The 23426-nt window shown below is 40.0% G+C and overlaps 1 protein-coding gene and 1 long non-coding RNA gene across 2 annotated transcripts in view; one reads left to right on the top strand and one right to left on the bottom strand.

The window, feature by feature from the left end:
* Positions 1-16786, bottom strand: part of KCTD8 (potassium channel tetramerization domain containing 8) — a 97771-nt gene extending 80985 nt beyond the window's left edge. The window contains exon 1 of the mRNA XM_057407508.1: positions 15893-16786. Coding sequence (XP_057263491.1) covers positions 15893-16736 — 844 coding nt within the window. The 5' untranslated portion in view covers positions 16737-16786. The remainder of the gene's footprint in view (positions 1-15892) is intronic.
* The window catches only part of LOC130598269 (uncharacterized), a 471069-nt gene that overhangs the window by 245788 nt on the left and 201855 nt on the right, over positions 1-23426 (top strand). The window lies entirely within an intron of this gene.

Raw genomic sequence — 23426 nt, 5'->3', positions numbered from 1 at the left:
CTGCTTCCATCAAATATTTTACATGTCTACACATCATAACACTAGTCATTCTACTTTATGAAAGCACACATAAGCTCTCTCTTTTATAGGAAACTCCCTGACTTGATGGACTGCAATGTACTGATTGTACTGTGTAATGTCAGACAAGCTCAGCAGAGCACTTAGTCCCTGCAGCCTCATTTGGAGAAACTTTGTGAAACTAAAAATACAGTTCTGCAGTATATAATGGCAGGAATCATTTGGTAGAAAACAGATGTTTCTGAATTACCACATACTTTGTTGCAAATTTACAATTTCAAGATTTTACTCAGGAACTTCTGAGTTTCGCCTCTGCATCTATACTAGCTGAAGATTTTCTCTCGTCTTCCAAGAACATTCCTGTCCATATAGCCCTAAGTTTCCACTGGTTGTGTCCTGTGCAATTACTTACAACTGTTGAATGAACATGCAAAGGATTTGACCTGTTTTGCTTGGACCAACTTTGTACAGATGAAGTCAAGTACACATGACATGAGCCAACATTGCATAGACATGGTAATTTTACAAAACTGGCACAGCTCTCACAACAATCAGTTATTATAAATACCTTTTATATTATTTAGTATTTCTACAATTTCTTGTAATCTCTGTATCACTACTGAGCTAATCGAGGCTTTTAAGTTCTCAAGGAGCAAGAGAGTCTACATCTTTCCAGAACCATAAGAAGACAATGTTATATACTATTTGGCTGGTGCAGATATTCCGCATCATCTTCATCATCATACACAAACTGCATCAATGACTCTCAAAGTGTATATAGCAAGATTCTGCATCCTGATAAAAATATGGCTATTTTTGTCTTGCTAACAATGCAGGAGAAACCCTGCTAATCTGGAGAGCAAGACAGTAAAGAGAAAATAGCTTTATGTGGCAGTGAGACTACTTTCCTACCCAGTAAGGCCTGGAACATCACAATCTTCAAAAAGAAATATGTGGAGGGAAAATCCTATTTAAAAAGCAGAAGTCAGAAAGAAGAATACAAAAAAAGCATAATATTTTATACTTGATAACACAATTCTTATGTATTTGATGTAGGATTGAGCACAGCATAAAATGATTACTAAATCAATATTTACATTTTGGTAACTGTATATGCTCTGGGTCTTTACATACACATATTAAATCACTGAACTGAATGCAAATATTTCAAAAAGCTTTGAACCAAGCTGAAACAAACAGTTCTTTGTGTAAAATAAGTTAGGAATTATTTTGTATTGCAAGTCATACTGCAAACAATTTCAACATTTTAAACATTCTAATAATGCCATGGATCACTTAAGTATTCCTTTAGCTTTTTTTTCTAAATGTACAGAATAATGACAATTATATACGATATGTCAATATTCTGAATTGTATTGGTACAACCATTTATTTCATGGACGCTATAAAACAAGAAAGGAAATAAAGCATCTTGCCAAGTATTTAAAGCCTGTCAATAACATTATAAGGAGAAACACTTCTGATAAAGAACTGTATTTAAGTTCCTCCCAAGCCACCATAATATGACTCAGTTACAACATTGTCACAATCTAGCTAATGCCTTTTCTTTAAACAGATTACTAAATATACATAAATGTAAATACATACAGATATATGTATGATGCATAGATTTAAGATTATGATACATTAAATTTCAGAAATATCTGGGAATACTGGGTGGCTAAATTACTAACGTAGTTCAAATTGTAGTCTACAAATGAGGGCGTACAGAGGCCACTGAACAGATAATGAAAACATAGTACAGTAAATACTACGCTCCTGATACACATGATCAGATGTGAATTTCAGGCTTTAACTTTATAAAACAATTATCTGGTCCTCAAAGTTGAGAAGAAAAGCTTGTAGCTCATGACATAAGACATATGCAGTTAAGAAACCAGTTAAAGTCTAGAGAAGAACCTGAAAGTAGTCCTGAGGGCACCCATGCAAATCCCCAGGGAGCTATGCTCCATGATCCACTGCTTCTGGGTCACCACACACACTTAGGAGGCAGGGAAGGGATGTGCTGAAACCCTGTGGCTGCTGTTCCTCAAAATCCCTTCCTCCCCTCTCTAAGGAACCCATCTCCACCGCTCCCTCAGAAGCAAAATACAGCCAAGCCACAGGGTTTTGAATACAGTGTCACATAAGTTTTCTATCATGCTCAATGTGGACACAAACTAGCTAACACCATCAAGAAGACATCTCTAAGTGGATGTAGGTGAGCTCATAACAAGGGTATCAGTACCAATCTGCCCAATCCCTTTTTTAACCATGAATTCAGTGAAAATATTCTGTACTTTAACAACACATTCCCTGCCCAGGAGGGTAACTTTAGAGAAGGAAACACATTACCAGGCATACTGACATAATTTCATTGACATCAAGTGTTTTGACAACCTACAACTGACATAAGACCTGTCTGAAGATCTTTTTGTTATGCTGCTTCTCTATGACTATATATGTATACTTATCTATCAGGTGTCAATCAATGCCAGCAATATTTCTGGTTTAGTTTGTTGTCATAAGCAATTTTTAACAGCAAAAAATTTTCCAGACACATCACTTCAGCAATCTTTTCAGTAATGTGGGAAAGGCAAGAGGAAAATTCAACATTTTTCGTATAATCCTAGTTATTAGTGCCCCATGCTCCATTCCTACATTAAAATTTCAAGAAGGAAAAAAACAACCAAATTGTTTAAATATCCTAATAATTAACTATCTTGCTATTATGCTATGCATTCATTCAGCAATGTATTGCTGAAAAGTAATTCAGCATTGTTCATGTTTGCTTTATGATTTATTTCTTTTTTTTATATTTCCAGGCTACCTAAAAATTCCTATTTGGCATTTTTGCAGTTGCTACATAAATTAATTCAAGCCACGGTAAGGGAAAACATGGAGGCTGAAAACTCAAAAAAAAAAAAAGTCACATAAAAGGAACTCAACAATATCAAAATGGAGAAAACCCCAAAGAAATCCAAGGTGGTCTGTCATCTCTGTGATAGAACACGCCAGAACCCATCTAACGAATGACAATAAAAATGGTTAGATACTAAACCAATGGTGATTTGCTAAATTCTTGAGATTTCTTTCTTCAAGCAACATATGATCAATAATCACAGTGCTACCCAACATTCATTCTGAACATTTGTTTCAGATACTTTCTCAACTGTGGCCTATTTAACATTCTATGATTTTGAATTTGAGCTAGGAAGTCCTCTAAGAAACTTCCCCCTGAAAGATTTCTTCCAATTCTGACTACAAGTAGGACACACAGAAGTAAGTAACAAAGTAACATAAAGTTAAAGCTTTAAAGCTTGTGATTTTTAGAATAATCACAATTTATAGCTCTATAGAACCAACTTCATTTACTGGAAGCAGTTTACTCTTCATTTCCTGAGGAGTGATTTCAAATAGCCAATGTCAACTTAAATCACATCAGAGAAGAGAATCACAGGATAACTTAGGTCTCTGGTCCAACCTCCTGCTCAACAGTGTGGTCAGCAATGAGGTCAGATCAGGCTACTGGGGCTTGATTCAGACAAGCCCTGAAAACCTCCAAGATGTGCACACGCACATCACTGCACAGCCTGTCCCAACACCTGACTGCCTTAATGGGGAAAATGTTTTTCCTTTTATCAAGGAACTTATAAATCTATTAAGAAGCTTAAAATCTGAGAGTTTTATATAGCTAGCACATGTAATATTTAATAGCCTTAATTTACTGATCCACAGTCTAACACACATACCTTCTTGAATAGAAATTATTTCAACCCGCTCCAAAGCAGCAGTAATTATATAGTAACTTGCAATACTCTTGCTATATGACTGCTTGATAATACAGTAAATAGCTTTTACCACTTGCTTTCACTGTTATAAACTGAGCAAATTAATGCCTGAGAGATAACCAATGCTAGAAATGAAGGTGAACTTTAGTGCAATGTCAATTTCTGCATTGTTAAACCTCTAACATAACCACAGGATTAGGAAGAGAAGAAACGAGTACAGTTTATTGCCAGTTACAGAGGTGGTAAGAACTAACTTTTCCAAACGAGCAGCCTAAATTTAAATTTGTTTATCCCTGCTGCTTGCGCAGAACTCACAAGTGCAGACAGAAATTTTCTCTGAACTTGGCTGGATTTCCTGCAAGATTGCTAGCGTTGATTTGGAGGTCAATTTTTGACTCATATTATTCTCAAATGTGATTTGTTGCATGGTTCATTAAAAAGGATAACTATTTTTTTTCTAGTAGCCTCACTACTCTAGTATCCTCACTGGCAGAGGATAAGCCTGATTCCAGAAACATGTATTAAAATCTTTTTTTAAAAACCCAGTGCATCTTCTTAAACTTCAGAGCATTTTTACTGTTTCAAAAAGCGCAGCCAAGCAACCCCCCAAAACTCCTTTGTACATTTTATGCATAAGTGTGACAATATAGAAGGGCTTGCATACAGTCAAATCAATATTAAATCTAAATAAAATATTTCTGCATACTCTAAAAAGAAATTATTTTTTTCCAATGTTTTTCTTCAGTTTAGCAATTACTTACAACAGGTGCTTTTTTTCATTCCACATTTTGCAGACAAATGTAAAGAATATTTAGATTAAGTGCACTGAATTGAAGTTTACTATTAAATTTCTGCTGCTTCAGCAGTATGGTTGCAGAAACACAGCGTGCCATGCCACTGAGTATAGGTAAGATACTACTCTTGCTTTAGTGGTGTCTTTGTCCAAGAACTGCCTTCTTAGACATAATTAAAGGAGTTATTACTTATGTATTTTATGATATAAAAAGTTGGTGAAATTGTAGTAAACCCCACCCTGGATCATTGCTCTAGTATTTTGAGGCCCTGAAGCAGACCTGTGATGATGGTGCCTGCTCACAGGCCCTTGGATGATGCAGCACTTATTTCACAGAATCACAGAACGGTTTGGGTTGGAAGGGACCTCAAAGCTCATCCAGTTCCAACCCCCTTCCACTAGACCAGGTTGCTCAAAGCCCCATCCAACCTGGCCTTGAACACTGCCAGGGATGGAGCACTTACCACTTCTTTGGGTAACCTACTCCAGTGCCTCAGCATCCTCACACTAAAGAACTTCTTCTTTATATCTAATCTAAATCTACCCTCTTTCAGTTTAAAGCCATTCCCCCTTGTCCTATCACTACATGCCCTTGAGAAAAGGTATTCACAGAAAACAGACATGGCCACCACAGCACCAGGCCCCAAGGGGACACTATCAAGCTGTAGCAGTGTCTCTCTCAACTCCATCCAGGGCCCCATCCTGCCACCTACTCCCCTCCCAGGGCCCCAAGGCCACAAGCAGTCGCCAAGGCCACAGCAGAGCCAGTCTCCAGACCCCCATAGCCCTGTCCTGACCAGCCACAAGCCAACAAAGAGCACCATGAGGTCCACACGTGTTTTTGGCAGGGGTGAACAATGTTCAGCCTTGCTACTAAGTCCATATCAGACCCACAAATCAGAAAAGGAAAAACATCTTCTGAAGACATAGACTTGCATAAGCTGCACAGCTTTTATTCATCGCATCAACAGCAACGGGATTTAGGAAGAAAACACTGCCAGAAGTCAGTCACCGGGGTCTGATTAGACAGAGTGCATTTAACATAATCTCTACTGTGAGCGCATTCTTCTTCCTGTAATTAAATGTCATCACAGATGCAATTATTTAGGGGCATAATTCCACCAATTTAGACACCAAACTACTTCAGCTGCAGGTGGAAAAAGTAAATAAAGGACAGGAATGAAAATGTGGGTGTTGTTATGACTAGAGGCTGGACTACTAGGCAACTAAAAGTCATAGGAAAAAGCAGGTTATGAGGTAGAACTTCAAAAACTTAAGTAGTGCTTAAAATTATCACACACTAACTGAAATATTTCTGAAAAGTTTGTCCCTTCTGTCCTAAGGAATTACAGGATTATTTTGAAGCCAAAGGATATCCTATCTGTTACTCCAGATGGGTTTTTGGGAAGCAAAAACACATAGACTTTGTTTATCTCTGTCTACAACATTTAGAAACACTATATTTATTTCTAGTATGTATATTATATTAACATTACATTCATTTGTATCCCCAAAGACAAATCAATGGCATGAAGATCAGTAATTTATGTTTGCAAACTACGACACACAAAAACAGGTAAATATGCACATCTTTCTGAGGGACTGCTAACAGAGAAAATTAAAGTTATGGCTGCTGGGAAAGTAAAAATTCCATGAAGGATTGAAAATTACAGTGGTCTTAGTTATATTCCTTATGTAGCTCTGGTTTAGCTTATCTACCCATACAGACGCTGACAGTTTCTGCTCTGAAGAAATGGTACTTTGAATGGGTATGCCACTCAGAAAAGCAGGTGTGGGTTTTCATGCCAAAATTCTGGAAGTAAGAGAGGCCAGGCACAACCCGACTTGAACATTAGTCCCATTCTATCTTGCATCATGAACAGCTGAATTATTTTGGTTTTGGTTTCTTTTCCTGAAGTTCACATAACTTTTATAAGGCTGTATATTGGTATATTTAGAAGGATGATACGAGTGATATTTATATTCCCAAACACTGGAAAGTTACAAAGCTATGTGGCAAGAGTAGCCATGCCTCTACTTGTTTCAGATCAGCTCAGAAGCCATAATAGGCATTAACAACAAAAACAGTTAACAGCTGTCTGAAAAGAACAATACTGAGAAGCATCTGGCCATAAATGAGTGATTGTGGGACAAAAGGGAAAGAAAATGTGTTTATTAGGAAAAACTAGTAAAATACTGTTTAGTTTTAGTCTTTGTTCACTATATTATCTACACATCACACTGATTATATTGTTGGCACTCTCTTTTACTGACTTACTTTATCTGTCTTCTAACACTTTCGTAGTTGATTTTCATATTATTTTGTATTTGTGAGTTCCAATAAGAATTAAAGAACCTTGGATTAACAACCAGAAGTGCTAGAGAATACTTCTGAACACACAAAACAGACATTTGTCATTACTCTCACATTACTCCACTTTGCAGGAATGGTGGTTTTCATGGGGATTTGAGTAACAGACAGAAAAAAAATCTGGTGTAATTAAACTGTTACGAAACATATGAAAGTATATATAATCATGTATAAATGCAATCCTGGGCCTTTCTCCCTCCCATTATTAAACAAATATAAACAGCTTCACAGATAGGTACCTGAGACATATATAAAATATTAACTAATAAAATGCATGTGGAATCATAGCACACTTTCATGTTTCCACAAACTTCCATGGAACACACAGAAATTGTTGTAATCCTTACAGGAATTTCTAAACATCTACATTCAATAAAATATAAAACAACTTTACTATTAACTTAAGTTGCAGGAGGCTGTTTATAACAAAATGTGACAAAAGTCCCTGAACACCAACTCATCTCTCTTTGGGAATATTTGTTAATAATACTAAATGGTAAATCCCAGTAAGGATGAAAGAAAAAATCTAAAAATGCATCTGAAGGTTATTGTTGTTTGTTCATATAAAAAATAAAATATACTGACAGATTTAATTTCTGAATCATATCTTTCTGCTAATGCAAAGAGAACTTCCCTGTATGTATTAAGTGAAATACAACTGAATGTATGCTAAGTGAATACCTGGAATATTTGATTTTATTAATAAAAGTTAATGATGGTGTTGATTTCTCTCTTCAGTTTCTCAGCCCACTCTTTCCCCCCACAGAGATGTGCAGTGTATCTACTTCAATGTAGAATTAGCTATCATCACCATGTGTACTTGCACTTGTAATTGAGTTGCTGTACCTGGATTGAGTCACTGTATTTTTTTTTAAATGTTGCAGTATTCCCTTCAAAAGAAGTAATTTTTTTAATTATTATTCTATAAGCCACTCTAGTTTTCTGTATTTGCTAAGTGCATGCCACTGGAACAGAAAACAAGTTAGGCAAGGGTACATGACACAAGCTGTACAAAGCGCACCTGAGGCGCACACAGCCCAGAGGCAGTGGCAGCCCCCAGAGGCAGTAGCACCTCCTTTGCTTGGATCTTTGCTCAAAGCCCCATCATAGGGGCCAGGCATATGGGGTGCGATGAGAAAGTGAACAATTGAATTCTGACCCTACTACTCTCATCTGCAAAGCACTGATGAAGGAATCGGTACACCACCTGTAACTGAAAGCAGTACTGACACAGCTTACAGCCATGCAGACCCCACAGGGCTAAGAATGGGTAAACACACTGTTCTCTACCTTTAAATCCTTTTTTGAGCAACTTTGGGAAAGACAGTATCAAAATAGAAGCCACTCCACAGAGAAGAAGTAATATTTGCATAAACATTTTTAAAGCACTGTATTCATCTTGTTGCTAGAAACATAAAACTCATTAACACCACTCTGATTTTTATGTGTGGTGAAATCCTCAAAATATTTAGATGTGATGATATAAATAGAGTGACACCTTGCAGTAAGATGCATTCTTTAATTTAAATGTCTTCTGAAGTTAAATTGTCAAAATGTAAGAAATATGACAAGTTTTGTTACCACAATCTGCTAAAATGCAACCAAAATGGAATGTCATTAGTTTCTGAAAGTGCCATGAAAACTTAAAAACATCACTGCTTACCAATGCCAAGATTATTTGTACTAGAAACAGTTATGAAAGCAAATAATCACTTCTGTAGTTTCAATTTCACTTTTGCATGAAAGACTGCAAGACATCTGCTGCTTCAGTCTCAGTGAAGGTCTATCTTACAGATGTGAATGGGACATGAGTGCAAGCTTCACACGCTGTTAGTCACTGTTTATACAATTAATTCCATTCAGGTCCTAAATAAATAAATAAACTGAATAATCCTGAATAAAAATAAAAATCAGATAATACTTAAACTCTGTTGAGAATGCTAATTTAATTTTAGACATAGCACTTTTTTCTCCTAACAGTTTTAACTAGAGTATAAATTACCTTTTCTCAAAAAGAATATGCAGTTTTATCAAGCTGGAGTAAGCAGCCTCCCTGGGAAATCCATCATGAAGCATTTAATTTGCTAAAGCAAAACGAAATTTGCCTGGTCATTTTTTTAAGGATTTTCCACTGAACTACCAGTGGCTCAGTTTATAAAAGAGCCACGATTTGAGTGTCATTAGTATTCTAACTGACTTAAGAAATAAGGATGTGATAGGCAGAAATGAAATAAAATCATCCTTGGATATAAAAGTAACATCCCAGTTTAGGATGTTAGCTGGTATAGTGAGTCCTGCTTTTTTCAACAGTTACACCAAGTCAACAGGGCTTTGAGCAACATGGTCTAAAGGAAGGTGTCCCAGCCCTTGGCAGGGGGAGGGCAGTTGGAACTAGGTGATGCGTAAGGGCCCTTCCAACCCAAACCATTCTGTGATTCTATGAAACAAGCACCAACCAAATAACCAGTCTGTGGCATGGAAAAGCCCTGCAGACATAACCTTGATCAACTTTGTGCAGACTTCCTGCATGACTCTGGCAATAAAGTGATCTGAAACTGGAGATGGAAAATCAGAGTGTAAATCTGTACTGTGCTATTGCTGTCTCTGCAGTGACACCTGGGATTTGCCTAGTTGCTGAGACAATAGAGGGCAACGCTAAGCTGTTTCTGAGTTACACTGGGTACCACACAAGTCTCAAGTAGCCCAGGATCCCAGAAGCATGAGATGGCTGCATGCCACCTTACACACTTACCTTCTGTGCCCATCTAGGTATCTGGCTTCATAGATTTCGCCCTTAAACTGGTAACACACTCAAACATGACCAATTATTTCTGGTCTCTTTGTTCAAGCCATACTGATGCTCACCTGGACCAAGAAGAGAGCGTTTCTTTCTGCCACTTCTCATAACGATAGCATACTACTTCTGACATCTGCAAGAGCTGCCTGGGCAGTTTTTCCTTTCTGGAAACCTATGTTTAAATGTGGAACTGTGGCAGAAAGAGGATAATGTGAGAATCTATGAACTCCCTCTTGGTGTAATGATTAGTGAATTTTTGTTCGCCACACAAATTCTCATCACAGTATAACAAATGGGGTATTTGCTGCAAAGGAAAAAAAAAAAAAAAGCAGTGAAATACCAGCCATATCATGTTGAAAAATCAAGTATATTGAAAAATGTATTTTATTAGCAGTAATGTTTTAATTTTAAATCATGTGCCTGGCACACTATTATGCAGAAAACTTTTGTACACATAAATTCTGCAGTTGAACAGCAGATAACTAGAAGTTCATGTTGACAATAAAGAACAAAATAAAATATGATTTGTTCATACTACTGTGGAAAAGTAAACATTTCCTTGCAATTACTGTCATAAATCCTCAAAAATGTATGAAGTGATCTGACACCAAGAAGCAGTTTTCCTGCAGAATATTACAGATCCAGCAAAGTCAGCTTCTTCAACACCATCACTGTTCCCATGTAATCCACAAGAAGTGCAAGTCCAGGATAATATCAAAACCCAGTGTGTTTCTATTTCCCAACATCATAAATATCACCTTGTATCAAGGTGCTTATTGCTTATCTAGTATTGATCCTGGCAACATCCAGGATAGTTGATTTTCTCAGTTAATCTCTAATTTTACTTTTAAAATACTGCACAACAGTTCCAATCCTCAGATCCAAATATCAAGTGGCTCTAAAGTACTGAAAAAAATTATTTTATTGTAATAAGACCAGGAATTGGATATAGTGATTAAAATTTGATCACAAATCTTTGCATTGAGTCTTGTGTATTTCTACTGAAGCATAAAAAAACTCCAAAGGTTCCTGGCACAGTTTTTCACTGTAGAGGAATGCAGGGTGGTTTCCTTATTTATTTATTAAAAGGATGAATTTGTTGAAACTTCTTTTTAATCTCACATATTAAAATCATTCTCAAATGAAGTTTCTTGGTTGAAATTACGACTAAAATGAGAACACCAGTTTCAGTAGTCTAGATTAGCATATGTTATGTCAAGTGGTGGCATAAGAGAGATATTCTCATATTAGTAATTTATGACTGCACACTTTGATTCATCCCTTTTCATTCAGGGACATATATTTTTGGAAAAAAATACAAGATAAAGAGTAGTCTATTATTTATTTATTTTTAAACTTTATTAAAGTTCATCTGGAATCACAAAGCAGAAAATCCTTAACTTTTATGTCAGTTTTCCAAAGTCACAGGGCCAGAACTGCCTACAGTCTCTCTTTAAAGGGCTTTGCTCAATAGTCCTACCAGAAGTAACATTCATAGATCTTGAGACTGTCAGAAATCTGAAACTTTCCCATGTCATACTTGTGATACTGATTTAACCCTTCAAGAGAGTTTGCACTACAACATGAAGGATGGACAGCAACTTGACATGGTCACAGAAACCACATGCAGGGTGGCTTTTATACCACTCTGCCCTCAAAAAAGCAATTTATCTGCTGACCCACCAACCCCTCACTTTGCTCAGGAATGATGAGCTGAATTTAGCATTCACAGAGCAACTAACACTTCAAAGTAATTTTTGAACATGTTTGTTCCCCATGTTTCAACTGTCAGCCAGGTTTTGCTGTGGGCAAGTTTTTTAGGGGGTTTGGTGCTGTGGTTTTGCAGGTTTGGGGGTTTTGTTTTTTCAAAATTCCATATTGTTTCCTAAAAGTTAATTGCTTCCAACTGCTTATTCCCCACTGATTACAGAATTATTATCACTTGCTTATGACAATTTCTACAGCAAACCATATGATCTCAGACTGCTGTGACTTCAAGTGTAAAATAAGCGCCATAAATTCATGCAAATGTCACCTGTTTAAAGCAAGAGACAAGGAAAAAGATATTGTCACATGTGATACAGGAATGTCAAAATAGAACACATGTCAAAATTTTTTGCATGAGATATTACTGCATTTTTCTTACAATAAACATGTCAGTTCAGCACAGAGAGCTTCCAGCTGAGCACGATGCTTTCAACACCCATAAGTCAGATTGCGTAGATGTTAAATGTAAAATCCATTAAGACCAATTAGATTCTACAGAAGAAAAAAATAGTAATAGCATGCACAGGCAACGCTACATTACACAACAGTACTGAGAGATACAGTGAACCTCAAAAAAAAAAAAAACACAAACACAAACAAACAAGCTTAAAAATGTAAATTACACTTTTTCCTCACAAAGAGGACCAGCTAACAGAAGGCGTGTTACGTTGCCTGCAGCCTTGTGAAGCAAGGTCTCCTGCCTCCTGGTCTCCTGTCTCCAGCTAGAAGCAACTTTTGTGAAGGCCATCACTCACAGTGCACCAACAGGTAACTAATCAGTGGTCCTCTATGGCAGCTTGAAACTAAGCAGCAAAAGAGTTTAAGCCTCTTTCCCAAACTGCATATGCATTACATGTCATGTTAACTGACCCAAATCATCCTCATGTATACTAAGGTGACAGCTTCAATATCATGGAGCCAAGCTATCAAGGGTGGGGGGGAATAAGGAAAAGCTTACAGTATACTTAGACCCTTTTCAGTACCACATAAGAATTTACTCCTTTTATTAACTATTAAAAGACAGGATTTATAATGGGTACATGGAACAGATCTGTGAGCACTTTTCAGAACTAATCCACCAATACTAGGTGCAGGTTGAATTCTGGCCGTGTAGTAATTGTCTAGACAAATGAAGCTGTCACTGTATACGTGATAGCCTGCACACCACTGGGGGCAAAGAACCTAATGTTTTTTGTAGGAATTATGCACAGTAAGAGGAAAGTCTGTCTCTGTACTTGTCAGGACATGTTGCCAAAGGCTGAAGCATTATTTTCTGGTAAGCAGCTTCAAACGACCTCTGATTCTTCAATCAGAATTAGTCTGCAACAACTAACCCATCCCTAGACATTAAGGAACTCATAGAGTAATTAAATATATACGTAGCACCCAAGATGAATTTAATCTGCCTGAAAGTTTAATAATATAATTTCCTCTTTTTTTTTTTTGTTTAAAAAAAAAGTGATATATCACCATTTCAACTCAAAATATCTACTGAAGTTTGAGAGATACTAGAAACAGACCTAAACCTGAAATCTGTTCCACAAACCATAGATTAAACCTTTGGCCACCAAATATGCCTTAGTAGCTGTGAGAAACATAGTTACTCGGGACCTAAGGAAATGGGGGAAACATATACATCCTAATGTATTTTTCGAAACACTTTGCTACAGACTTGAACACAAGTCCTGAGAAGAAAGGGTGAAAGAGAAGTTTGTGTAATTGCTATAGAGGTACAGACCAACAACTAATACAGTTGCTGGTTGCAGATACTCATGCTGTGAATAACAAATGCAAACACAGCTAGAGCTTTTCCAGTAGAACATAACACTAGGTTTCTTCTCTGCTGGCACCAAATTAAGTCTCAGGTGCTGGCCAAAACCAGAATAAGCTCCCTGAAGTTTTTTGTCTTGATACTTTTTTCTGCAAGGCAGAGTCCAGAGTTGGACATTCCCCATGAGAGCTCTTGAAATTAGCAACCTCCCAAACAAAACTGGGGTTCATGGGGACATGTGGCAAGGAACAAACTGAAAAGTGAATGCTCTTCTCTGAATATTAAGGTCTGTTTATGAGCAAGGAAAGAATACGGTCCAGGCTGCAGCCAGTAACCCTGACCATGATTCTCACCCCTGATGCAGGCTTCCAAGGTTTGCTCTCCCTTTGATGAATTCTTCTGCAGCAGCCAGGCAAAGCAACAGCAAGCACCCAATGCATCTAGGGCATTTAATAATAATGTTCTGTTTTGTCAATAGTCATCATCAATTGGACACTTAGTTTAAAAACGAACAAGCAAACAAAGCTAAAGCATTACTTCAGGCATTGTGTTTTGTTTGTTTCTCTTCCCATTTTGGTGATTTGTCTCCATATTGCTATATTTCAGAAAAATATATCTAATCATATGAACATGTATAAAATCGTTAAACAAAAAAGATTCCTAAACACATAAGAAGCAGCCAAAATTAAAATATGCTCCCCAACTTTTCAGCCTACTTTTTTTCTCAGCCATTTTTGCACTCAGAAGTAAAAAAAAAAAACAAAACATACCAAAAAAAAAACAAAAAAAAAAAGTTAAGTGTATCAATTTAAGTAATAACTGTTTTACTTATCATAACATTGTAACTTGGAAGACTGAAAATCAAAACAAAAATCATGATGTAGAGCATCAAATTCATCCCTAGCATTATTCCACACAAATCAGTGGTATTACACCAGGGACTAATTTGGAACACTAATATGAATTACAGCACTGTTCTATAAAGCAACCACACGCAAAATATAACCCAAAACATTATGAGCATCACAAATGCACACAAATAATTCTTCACCTACATATTTATTTCTGAGCAAACAGAACCAAGTGTTCACAGTCTTGGTAAGAACAATAAGGAACTTCTGCTATTTAGAAAATCATTATGACTATTTTTCTCAGGAAGAAGATTTAATAATCATGTAAAATACTTGATAAAAGTCCACCCTGTAGATTGTAAAGCACCTCTACAACTCAATTTCTACACATGGTAATGAAATATGATTGGCAATCAGCTATGCAATTAATCTTCAAAAACTCATTTAACATAGTATGAAGATTGATTTTTAACTACTTAAGTCTGCTCAACAAAGGGTGGTCACCACCCATACCATATACAGTAGTGTAAATTATTTAATTAATTTCTCCCCCAACTAGAAACCCTTCCACATTTCCATCCTTTATTAAATACCATGCTTAGGTTCAGTTTTAAACACTAAATAGGTTGCTTCTGTTTAGCTGCCCTGCTGATGAAATTAGTTAGAGGCTGCATCTCCCACCTCACCACAGCGGCAGGTGGATGCTCTACGAGAGAATCTGTCCGGCGCTCAGGGAGCGTGAGACCACACAGAGGCAGAAGAAAGAAGCGAATGGAGAACACCTCACTCTTCCATAGGCTCAGTTGGCTCTCAAAAACATCTGTTACGTTTAAGGCTGCCTGTGCCTTTCAAAGACAAATCTCAGATAAGGGCTGGTGTTCTCCATCCAGCTGCGGTTTCATTACTCGAAACCACTGCCCAGCCAGTGCCCTACATAGCACTACATACTTTGCCAGATTTAAACTCACTCGTTATTGCTTGATTTTCCTATTTGCAAGTGATCTGAAACCTTAAAGCCTAACCCACAGCCAGCTAGCAAAGTTGCTTAGGAGCTGTGTACCGACCACGGAGTGGTTTATTTTCTTTTTTCCATTGTCCCCCCCCCTTTCCCCCTTGTTGGAACCACGCTGTTTCTTGCTCCTCGGAAGTTGGCCGTGCCCTGGCTGCCCCTTCCCTCACGGAGACCATGACCAGGCGCAGTGCGCTCACTCGGGAAGGAAAAGCAGCCATAAAATACTAAAACCCTTCCCCGCACCGCCTCGATGGGTGGGAGCGCCGCAACCCTCCTCCGCGGGGCCAGCACTGCGCCCGGCCACAGGAATGGGACCCCCCCCACTGCCGCAGCCCCCCGACCCGGCACCAGCGCGACGCCACCCCGGAGACTCCGACACGGGCCAGGTGGTGCATGGTTCTTCCCTTGGCACACTCGGCACCAAAAGGTGGGCGCCGCTCCCACTGCTTCAATGCGCGGGAGAAGCTGGTCCCCCGCAGCGCTGCGGAGAGGGCGCTAGGCAGCCCTGTCCCTCCCGCTCCCCAACGCATGGCATAAAATGGGAACTGTGGCGGTGGCAGCACCGAATGAGGGTGGAGAGGCGGCAGCCCCAGTTCCTCTTGGGCTACATGTTGCTTTAGGAGACCAAGGGTCGGAGCGTAGGGGTGCGGATACACTTTTAACTGCACAGCACAGAGCACACCCACCCCAACCTCGGGGCCGGGGCACGGGAGGTACTTACTAAAGAAGATGTACTCGGTGTAGCTGCTCCAGATCTTGTCGTCCCTGTACTGGTTGATGAAGGCGGCGGTGCCGGTGGAGTTGCAAGCCACCATGTGGAAGCCCGCCTCGGAGAGCCGGTCGAAGGCTTGCTCTAGGTAAGTGAATTTGAGGTAGAAGCGGGAGGTGTACTTCTCGGGGGGGCGGTCGGGGTCGCGGCTCTCGTTAAGGGTCTCGCCGAAGACCTCCTTGGCCAGGGCGATCCTGCCGCACACCATGATGCGGGCGACGCGGCGGAACTTGGCGTCCGCCTGGTTGTCCCGCACCGTGGTGTAGGAGCCGCGGTAACCCACGGTGAGAAAGCCTGAGCGCTTGTCCAGCGCCGCCCGCTGCAGCCGGTCGCTGCTGCCCTGTGAGTTGCTGTCCTCCAGGTCGCTCTGGCAGCCCTCGTCGTTGAGCGAGCTCTGCTTGGTGACCTTGGGCGACAGCAGCTTCACCAGGTCGCTCAGCTGGAAGTACTCGGCCTCCCGCAGGAGCCGCTCCTTCTCGGGGAAGTGCTCGGGCAGCGCCAGCTGCTTGTCCCGCAGGTAATCCAGCACGTACCTGAAGAGGAAGCCGTCGCGGTCGATGAAGAAGCGAGCCCGGCTGTCCCTGGGCAGCTGGCGAGCTGCCGCCGGGCCGCCCCGGCACGGGGAGAACATGGTGGCCAGCGTGCTGTCCGGGACACTGAGCAGCGTGGAGTGCCTCGTCACGTACACCTGGCCCCCCACGTTCAGCTCTACCACCTCGGGGAACGGCGAGCCCGACGGCCCCGACACCATGTCGCTGATGGGCAGGATGCTGCCGCCCGCCTCCTTCAAAGCCATGGCTGCGAGCGGGCGGCCGCGAAGGAGGGTCTCCCTCCTAAAAAAGCCGGCCTCCCTCCCTCCCCTCTACCCACCCCACCCCTCTCCTCCCTCCCCTCCTTCCCCTCCTCCTTCTCCTCCTTCCACCGCCGAGCCCGGAAGCGCCTGGACGGAGCCGCTGCTCCTGCCGCCCTCCGGAACGGCCCCGCAGCGCGGCGCCAGCCCTCACCTGCCCTCCTGCGCCCCCTCGCTGCCCCGGCGGCGGCACGGGCTGAGCTGGCCCGGCCCGGCCTGGCGCGACCCGCGCCCGCCCCGAGCTCTGCCCCTGCGTCTGCCCCTACCCGCGCTCCGCCCAGCGGTGGGGCCGCGGAGACCCGCAACCGCGCTGGGCTCACGGCCCAGCGGCCGCCAGAGCCGGCTACCGTTTGGAGAAGCTCTGCCAGGCCCGGCCCAGGGAAGAGCCAAGCCCCTACCTCGACTCCTCCCCCCTCCTCGGCTGGGTGGCTTTTCTGGTTCGCTTTGGGTTTCTTATTTGTTTTCCCCCTGAAAACCTCCCAGCCTCCTTCAGATCGGTCTGCCTCCCTTATACTGTCACTCCGGTTGGCACTTACAGGGTGCTAGAATGAAGAATGATGGTCGTCCTTCCAAAAGTAGTGTTCTGCTAGACGCACATGATAGCATTTTTCACCATCTTCCCTATATCAGCATACCTTTACCATGAGGGAAGGCGGGGGGGGGGGGGGGGGGGGGGGGGATTGGGGGGATTTAATTGAGGAAACAAAAGAAAACCGTGTTTGCTGTGCTGATGGTACAAATGTACCCTCTTGCCGTGGTGGGACACAAATGCTGCATTTGATGTCCAACTGCTTTGCTGGGGCACAGCACACAGCAGTCTTGATTTTGAGAGAAGCTTAGCGTGCACTCTAGTTTTACAATGGAATTGGGGTGATTCAGAGCAGAAAAAGTCAGCTGCCATTAGGATCCAGATACCAGGTATAGATTGTGATTTGGAACACATTAGTGTATGGATTCTTGGCCGTAAGGCAACAAAGTTCATACTCTGTTTAAGCAGTATTTTTTTTTTTTAATTTGTATTGTTTTTAGGCAGAGCCACAACTAACCAACATCCAGATTTCTGATGTTTGTATGTTCAGGCTGTGCTGCTGGAATGTATCAGAGCACAGACTTGTGCATGTGTCAGATGAGAGTGTGCAATTCCTCATGCCAACAAAAAGTGAGGCCTAAATCTGAGTGCATTTCTCTGACTACAGTGCCAGGTCTAAGTGTAACTGTTTGCTGGGTGGTTCATGCATGGAAATGCTTTAGTTTTGATTCATTTAAACAAGGGTCACTTCAGGCCTGGGGGTAAAAGCCACCAGTTTGCAGGAAGATAGAGCTACAGCTTTTTCCTTCTCACTAGTGCTTGGTGATCAAGAAAATCAGTCATCCAAAGCTTAGTCATGTTCTTTAAATTACTTGTGTAGACTTATCACTTTAAAGCAGTAACACAGACCTCTTCACAGCACCTCATCCAACCTCTCTGACATACCTTTCTCAAGGTGGGGTGAATCAGCCTCTGGTGCTACCTTCCTCCCTCTATTATCCATAAACAACCCCTAAATCTACGTTGAGAGAGAACTTCTAGCTTTTACATGGCTAGTACTAAGGGAAGCACATCTACCACCCACCCATCGGGCAGGGAGTGCTGGGAAGACTGAGCAAAGACTCCTAGAAACTAGATATGTTTTGTTCAAACATAAGAATTATGTGGGAGTGGAAGGGCTTGGAGCAGAGAACAAATGTGCAGGAAAGATTTCTGCAGTGCCCCTTCTTGCCTATTTACTGAAACTGATTAATAGTTTTGAAAAAGGGGACAACTGTAAGTAACTAAGTAACATTCTTTCTCTTTCCTTGGTTATTTCATCTGAAATGCTCTTAAGGTCAGAAAAACCACTCAGTCTGCTAGGCAACAAGAAAGCAGGGCATCATTTTTTATTGACCATTTTGTCATGTATTTCTTTAGGTTCAAACCCCTAAAACACAAGGAGACAGTTTTCATTGTTTTAGTCCTGCCTGTAAGGGGATATAGTTTTTCCTGAGGGCTCATTTGAAATGTTTTTGCTAATTTTATGTCCCCCCCCTCTTCTGTGCAATATGGAATAGTAATTTAACCATATCTAAGACAACTCGTGCCAGAGCACTACATGGCTCGTAACACCACATTATCATCGTGGGATACTGCCATACCCAGTGCAGTGCCACTAGAGAAGGGACAATTCCATTTCTTCCTTATGTGCAGAAGCCTGTGACTGCAACAGAACTAGGTCTTAAACCTTCTCTCTAGAGACTTGTGTTTGTAAGGGTATGTAATGTAAGGATATGTAGCTTGACAAATGTTAGAGCGAGATCATTTACCACACAGGATTGCCCAAGTTTGGCAGGTTGTGTAGAAGTCATGCATAAAATAAATGTTAATATATTACTCAGGGAAAGAAGAAATTTCTTGCCAGTATTATCAGGGAAAGAAGGGAGAATCAGTGCTTCATTCTTTCTAGGCTCAACAGCCATTGCCTGAAGCACTGGAAAAATCCTTATACCAAATACTTGCAGTCAATTCTGTATTAAGCTTCTGTATGCTGCCTATTATTTGGTCAGCTCATGGTTTCCTCTGTAAATAAGTATATGCTAGGCCCAGCAATGTCTTTGAGTTGATGAAAAAAGCTCATATAAATTCCAAAAATAATTTTTCATGAGAATGGGCACAGAGAACATATTTGTGCCCTGTGGGGTAAGAAACATCTTCCTACACACTTACATTATGCATAGTGCAACAGCACCCTGCAGTGCCATTTGAGTGAAGTCTAAGGCCAGGACAATGGAAATAAGTAAAGCTGCAAGTACATAAGTAAATATCCTTAAAGTTTAGGTATGTAAGGGTTCTGATGCTTAAAGCAGAGTAAAAAAATGCAGATGAAAGTCTGCCATGATTTGGCTCCTCATCTGTGGGAGTGTTTTGAGATAGGGCTGAAGACTTCATGTAAGGGAGAATTTCTTTTGGAGATTCCCTTAGGTAGGCAGAGTGGTGAAAGCAGGCAACAACACCACCCCCTTGAAAGCAGCCTGGAGGGGCACAAGGCAGGACGTCTTTCCCCGCAAAAATCTTTTCACTGTAGTTCTTTCTGCTTTGGAGTAAGTCAGTGTGCTGGTTTGACCAGGCTACATGGGGAGAGACATTTTAGCAAGGCCTGTTGTGATAGGACGAGGGGAGATTCAGGCTGGACGTGATGAAAAATTTCTTTATGATAAGGGTGGTAAAATACTATAACAGGTTGCCCAGGGAGGTGTAGATGTGCCATCCCTGGAGACATTCAAGGACAGGTTGGATATGGTTCTGGGCAACCTGATCTGGATGGAAACGTCCCTGCTCACTGCAGGGGAAGTGAGTTAGACTAGATGACCTTTGAAGGTCCCTTCCAACCCAAACTATTTGATGGTTCTATTATTCGAGACTTATTGGAGAGGATTGTTGTGAGAGAGGGAGGGAAACAACAGAACGGAGGGTCAGGAAGATCATCCAGACTACATAATGTAGCCCAACCAGGGCATCCTTATGAAAAAAAAATGTGTAGATAGAGCACATTTACTGCTACTGAGACTGTCCAGTTCTGGAATGGAAATTAGGATATCAGGAATTAATACATTTACCTGGCTTATTGCTCTGTCAGGTTTTGAGCTGATACATCCAGCAAAAGGTTACTTTCTTACATTTTAAAAATGTTTCAGTAATGTCTTGTGATATTGCATTTGGTAGAAACTGTTAAATAAAACATTTGGAGTTTCTGACAAGGAGAGAGGTGGAAGTGAAAGTTTTCTTCACAAGAGGCTTGTTTTAAAGCAACACTTCAGTCTTATTAAGAAAAGAAAATGTACGCAAAGTGATTCCTGCAATTACAGCCTTATTTTTTAATATAATTGGATAGCACAAAAGGAAGGATACAAAACCACTTTTCAAACTGAATTGTAAAATATATCTTATTTGTCTACTTAAAATTAACAAAAAAAGTAGGGGATAATGTGTAGGAGAAGAGCAAATGCTGAAATCAGACGCTTAATTGGAAGTTCTTAGAGAACTATGAAAATTCCGTAATCCCAGCAAGTTAATAAATTAGGTGAACTAGTAGGGTGAAGATTTTTCTGGCAGAATCCCAGTGAAGTCAAAGGGAATTGTTCCTTTGTCCTGAGCTGCAGGATCAGGCAGGAAGAGTAGTTCATCATGCAGAAAAAGTTCCAGCTGATTACTGTGAGCGTGTCTGCAATAATTACAGAAATCACCTAATAAGCATTTAAGATGATTATGTTGTCTTTCAAAAAGTCATCAGCCCAAGAAATGACATTAAAATTCTAGACAAGAATGTGACAAACTGCCAGCAGAATCATATTTCTAACACTGCTGTACTCTGGCTCAGTAAGCCTTGGAAGTCTTGGCCACTTTCCTGATTCACTCCTTTTGGTTGTCATTTCTGTCACTTTCCAAGTTATTAATATTTTCCTATTAAGAATTCTTAGATCATACTAGTTCCCTTACATCTTATTCTCTGATGACAACAAAGCATCTTTCCAAAGAAATGTCTTTTCTAAAGACTCTGAGCTTGTCAATTTCCCATCCACCTAACAGTCATCATCTCAATATATATGTTACATTTGTTCCTTATTAGCTGTTCTCCATACCACACTTTCCTTCTAGTCCCAACATTCATATTTTTTAAACTTTAAAGGTATTTTTATGTAACACTGCTTTGTTCCAAAATGATTGGAACTCTGTCCTACAAGGATTTAGAAATGTATTTATTTATGTAACTAATTCTCAGAGTTAAACAGAAGCACTCGTATGTGTAAAGTTAATACTGTGGGAATTTGTACATTCAGGACCTTAACACCATTGCATACATTTAGATTAATATTATAGATTATTTAGTTGCACTGCTGGGACTAAGAGCAGAAGAAATTAGTCTGCACACTTGATTCTGAGAATTTAGAAACTCTCTTTTCACAGTCCATAGAAATACATAAGTTGCATTTGAAACATAGCAAGTAGTTATTAAGGTTTCAAAGATTATGTATTCTCAGGAAAAAAAAGGTTTGGTGAGAAGTTTTGTCAGTCAGGTTAATAAAAAAAGAATTTAGCAAATTTTATTTCCCAAAGACTGGAAGTTTCTGCTGCTAATAGCTAATGAATACATTTTCTGACAGTATTTACAGAGGTTACCACGTGAAGTCAGCTCCATAATACTCTAGCTGAAACGTTTTGTTTGAGTTATTTATGGCAACAGCTGCATTAGCTTTATCCGATGAGTTCTTTGGCTCCAGAGTCATTTATGAAAGTTAAAATAAAGCCTGTTCTTTCATACTATAGGTGTTTGGAGTATTTACTACCTTATGCTATAATACAAGAGCAAAAACAATACAAAGAACACCACCAGGAATTACAAGCCAGTCTAGCTTCATTAAAATATTCCAATTATATTGTTTTATCCAAACATACAGGAGAATAATTTGATATTCTATGTTATTGAATTTGTTCCATTAAGAATGCACAATTTCTTTTTCATCATTAAGACTGGTACTTAGAATTAACATTTCCAAAGTACTTAGGCTCATAGGTCCTTTTTAGGGCTGATGTGTCTTCTATGTAAATTTGCACTAACCTAAATCTAACTAAGTTCTAACTTCAGTGTATGAAACTCTACTTTTAGCATGTTCTGCGTATAAACACCCCCATAGTAAGAATCTGTTAACATTCTGTTAATTAGGCCTAATAGACTGAACAGTTATGCAAGTGTGTCTCCAGTATGGCAATGACATTTTTCTCACTTTTTCTCAGTGTAGGCTGTATTTAGCATTTAAATGTACTATTTTTTATCTTCTTAATTCATTTATCCTTTAAAAAAAAAATCTTTTAAATGTTGATCAACGTGAAGTGATCTGAATAGAAGTACTGCGTATTGATGTTCTGCTCAGCTGCGCATTTCTTTTTATTCTCAAGCATCAGTTTTCCAGATTCTGCTAAAACAAACAGCTCAACAAGACAAACATATATATCTGGCACCATATTGTTTCATTATAGTGGTTAGGTTATATTTCTCTAACACCTGGCTCCTGAATATTAAAGCATATATTATGGACACTTGTGATGGCAGCAGATTTTATGTAATTATGCACCTTTTTGCTGTCACCAGAACAGGGAATCTCACATTCTCTCACTGTCACTTCTTTATGAACCTAAACTGAATCAAATCCAGAAACCTCAGGTACTGATAGAACATAGGTGTGTTAGTGCATACTTCTGCTGGAGCAGCTACAGTATGACTGTAAGTGTTCTGTCAATAAAGATTTTGCTTTTCCTGTATTCTGATAGAGTCTACATAATCAGAGCTCCCTTTGGCTTCAGCTTGTGTTTGTGGTATTCAGGAGTTCTGATAAGTAGGCACTTAATGTCTGAGTGGGTATCTATCTACAGTCTAGCACACAGAAATTAATGCAGCAGTGTTTGTTTCAGGAACTTCCTACAGTAGTACAAATTATGGATCCACTAAACTCAGTATAGATTTTTCCTCTTTGTTGTAGGTTATCTAATATTGGAATGGATGATTGTAACAATTTTTTCCTTCTTCATTAAGGGAGAAAATATAAGAGAAAATATAATACACAATA

This window comes from Pezoporus wallicus, unplaced genomic scaffold (genome assembly GCF_028554395.1).
Source record: "Pezoporus wallicus isolate ANWC-B61680 ecotype Strahan unplaced genomic scaffold, APGP_CSIRO_Pwel_v1 contig_2492, whole genome shotgun sequence".
NCBI classification, from domain to species: Eukaryota; Metazoa; Chordata; class Aves; order Psittaciformes; family Psittacidae; genus Pezoporus; species Pezoporus wallicus.
This window is presented reverse-complemented; position numbering and strand designations above follow the sequence as displayed.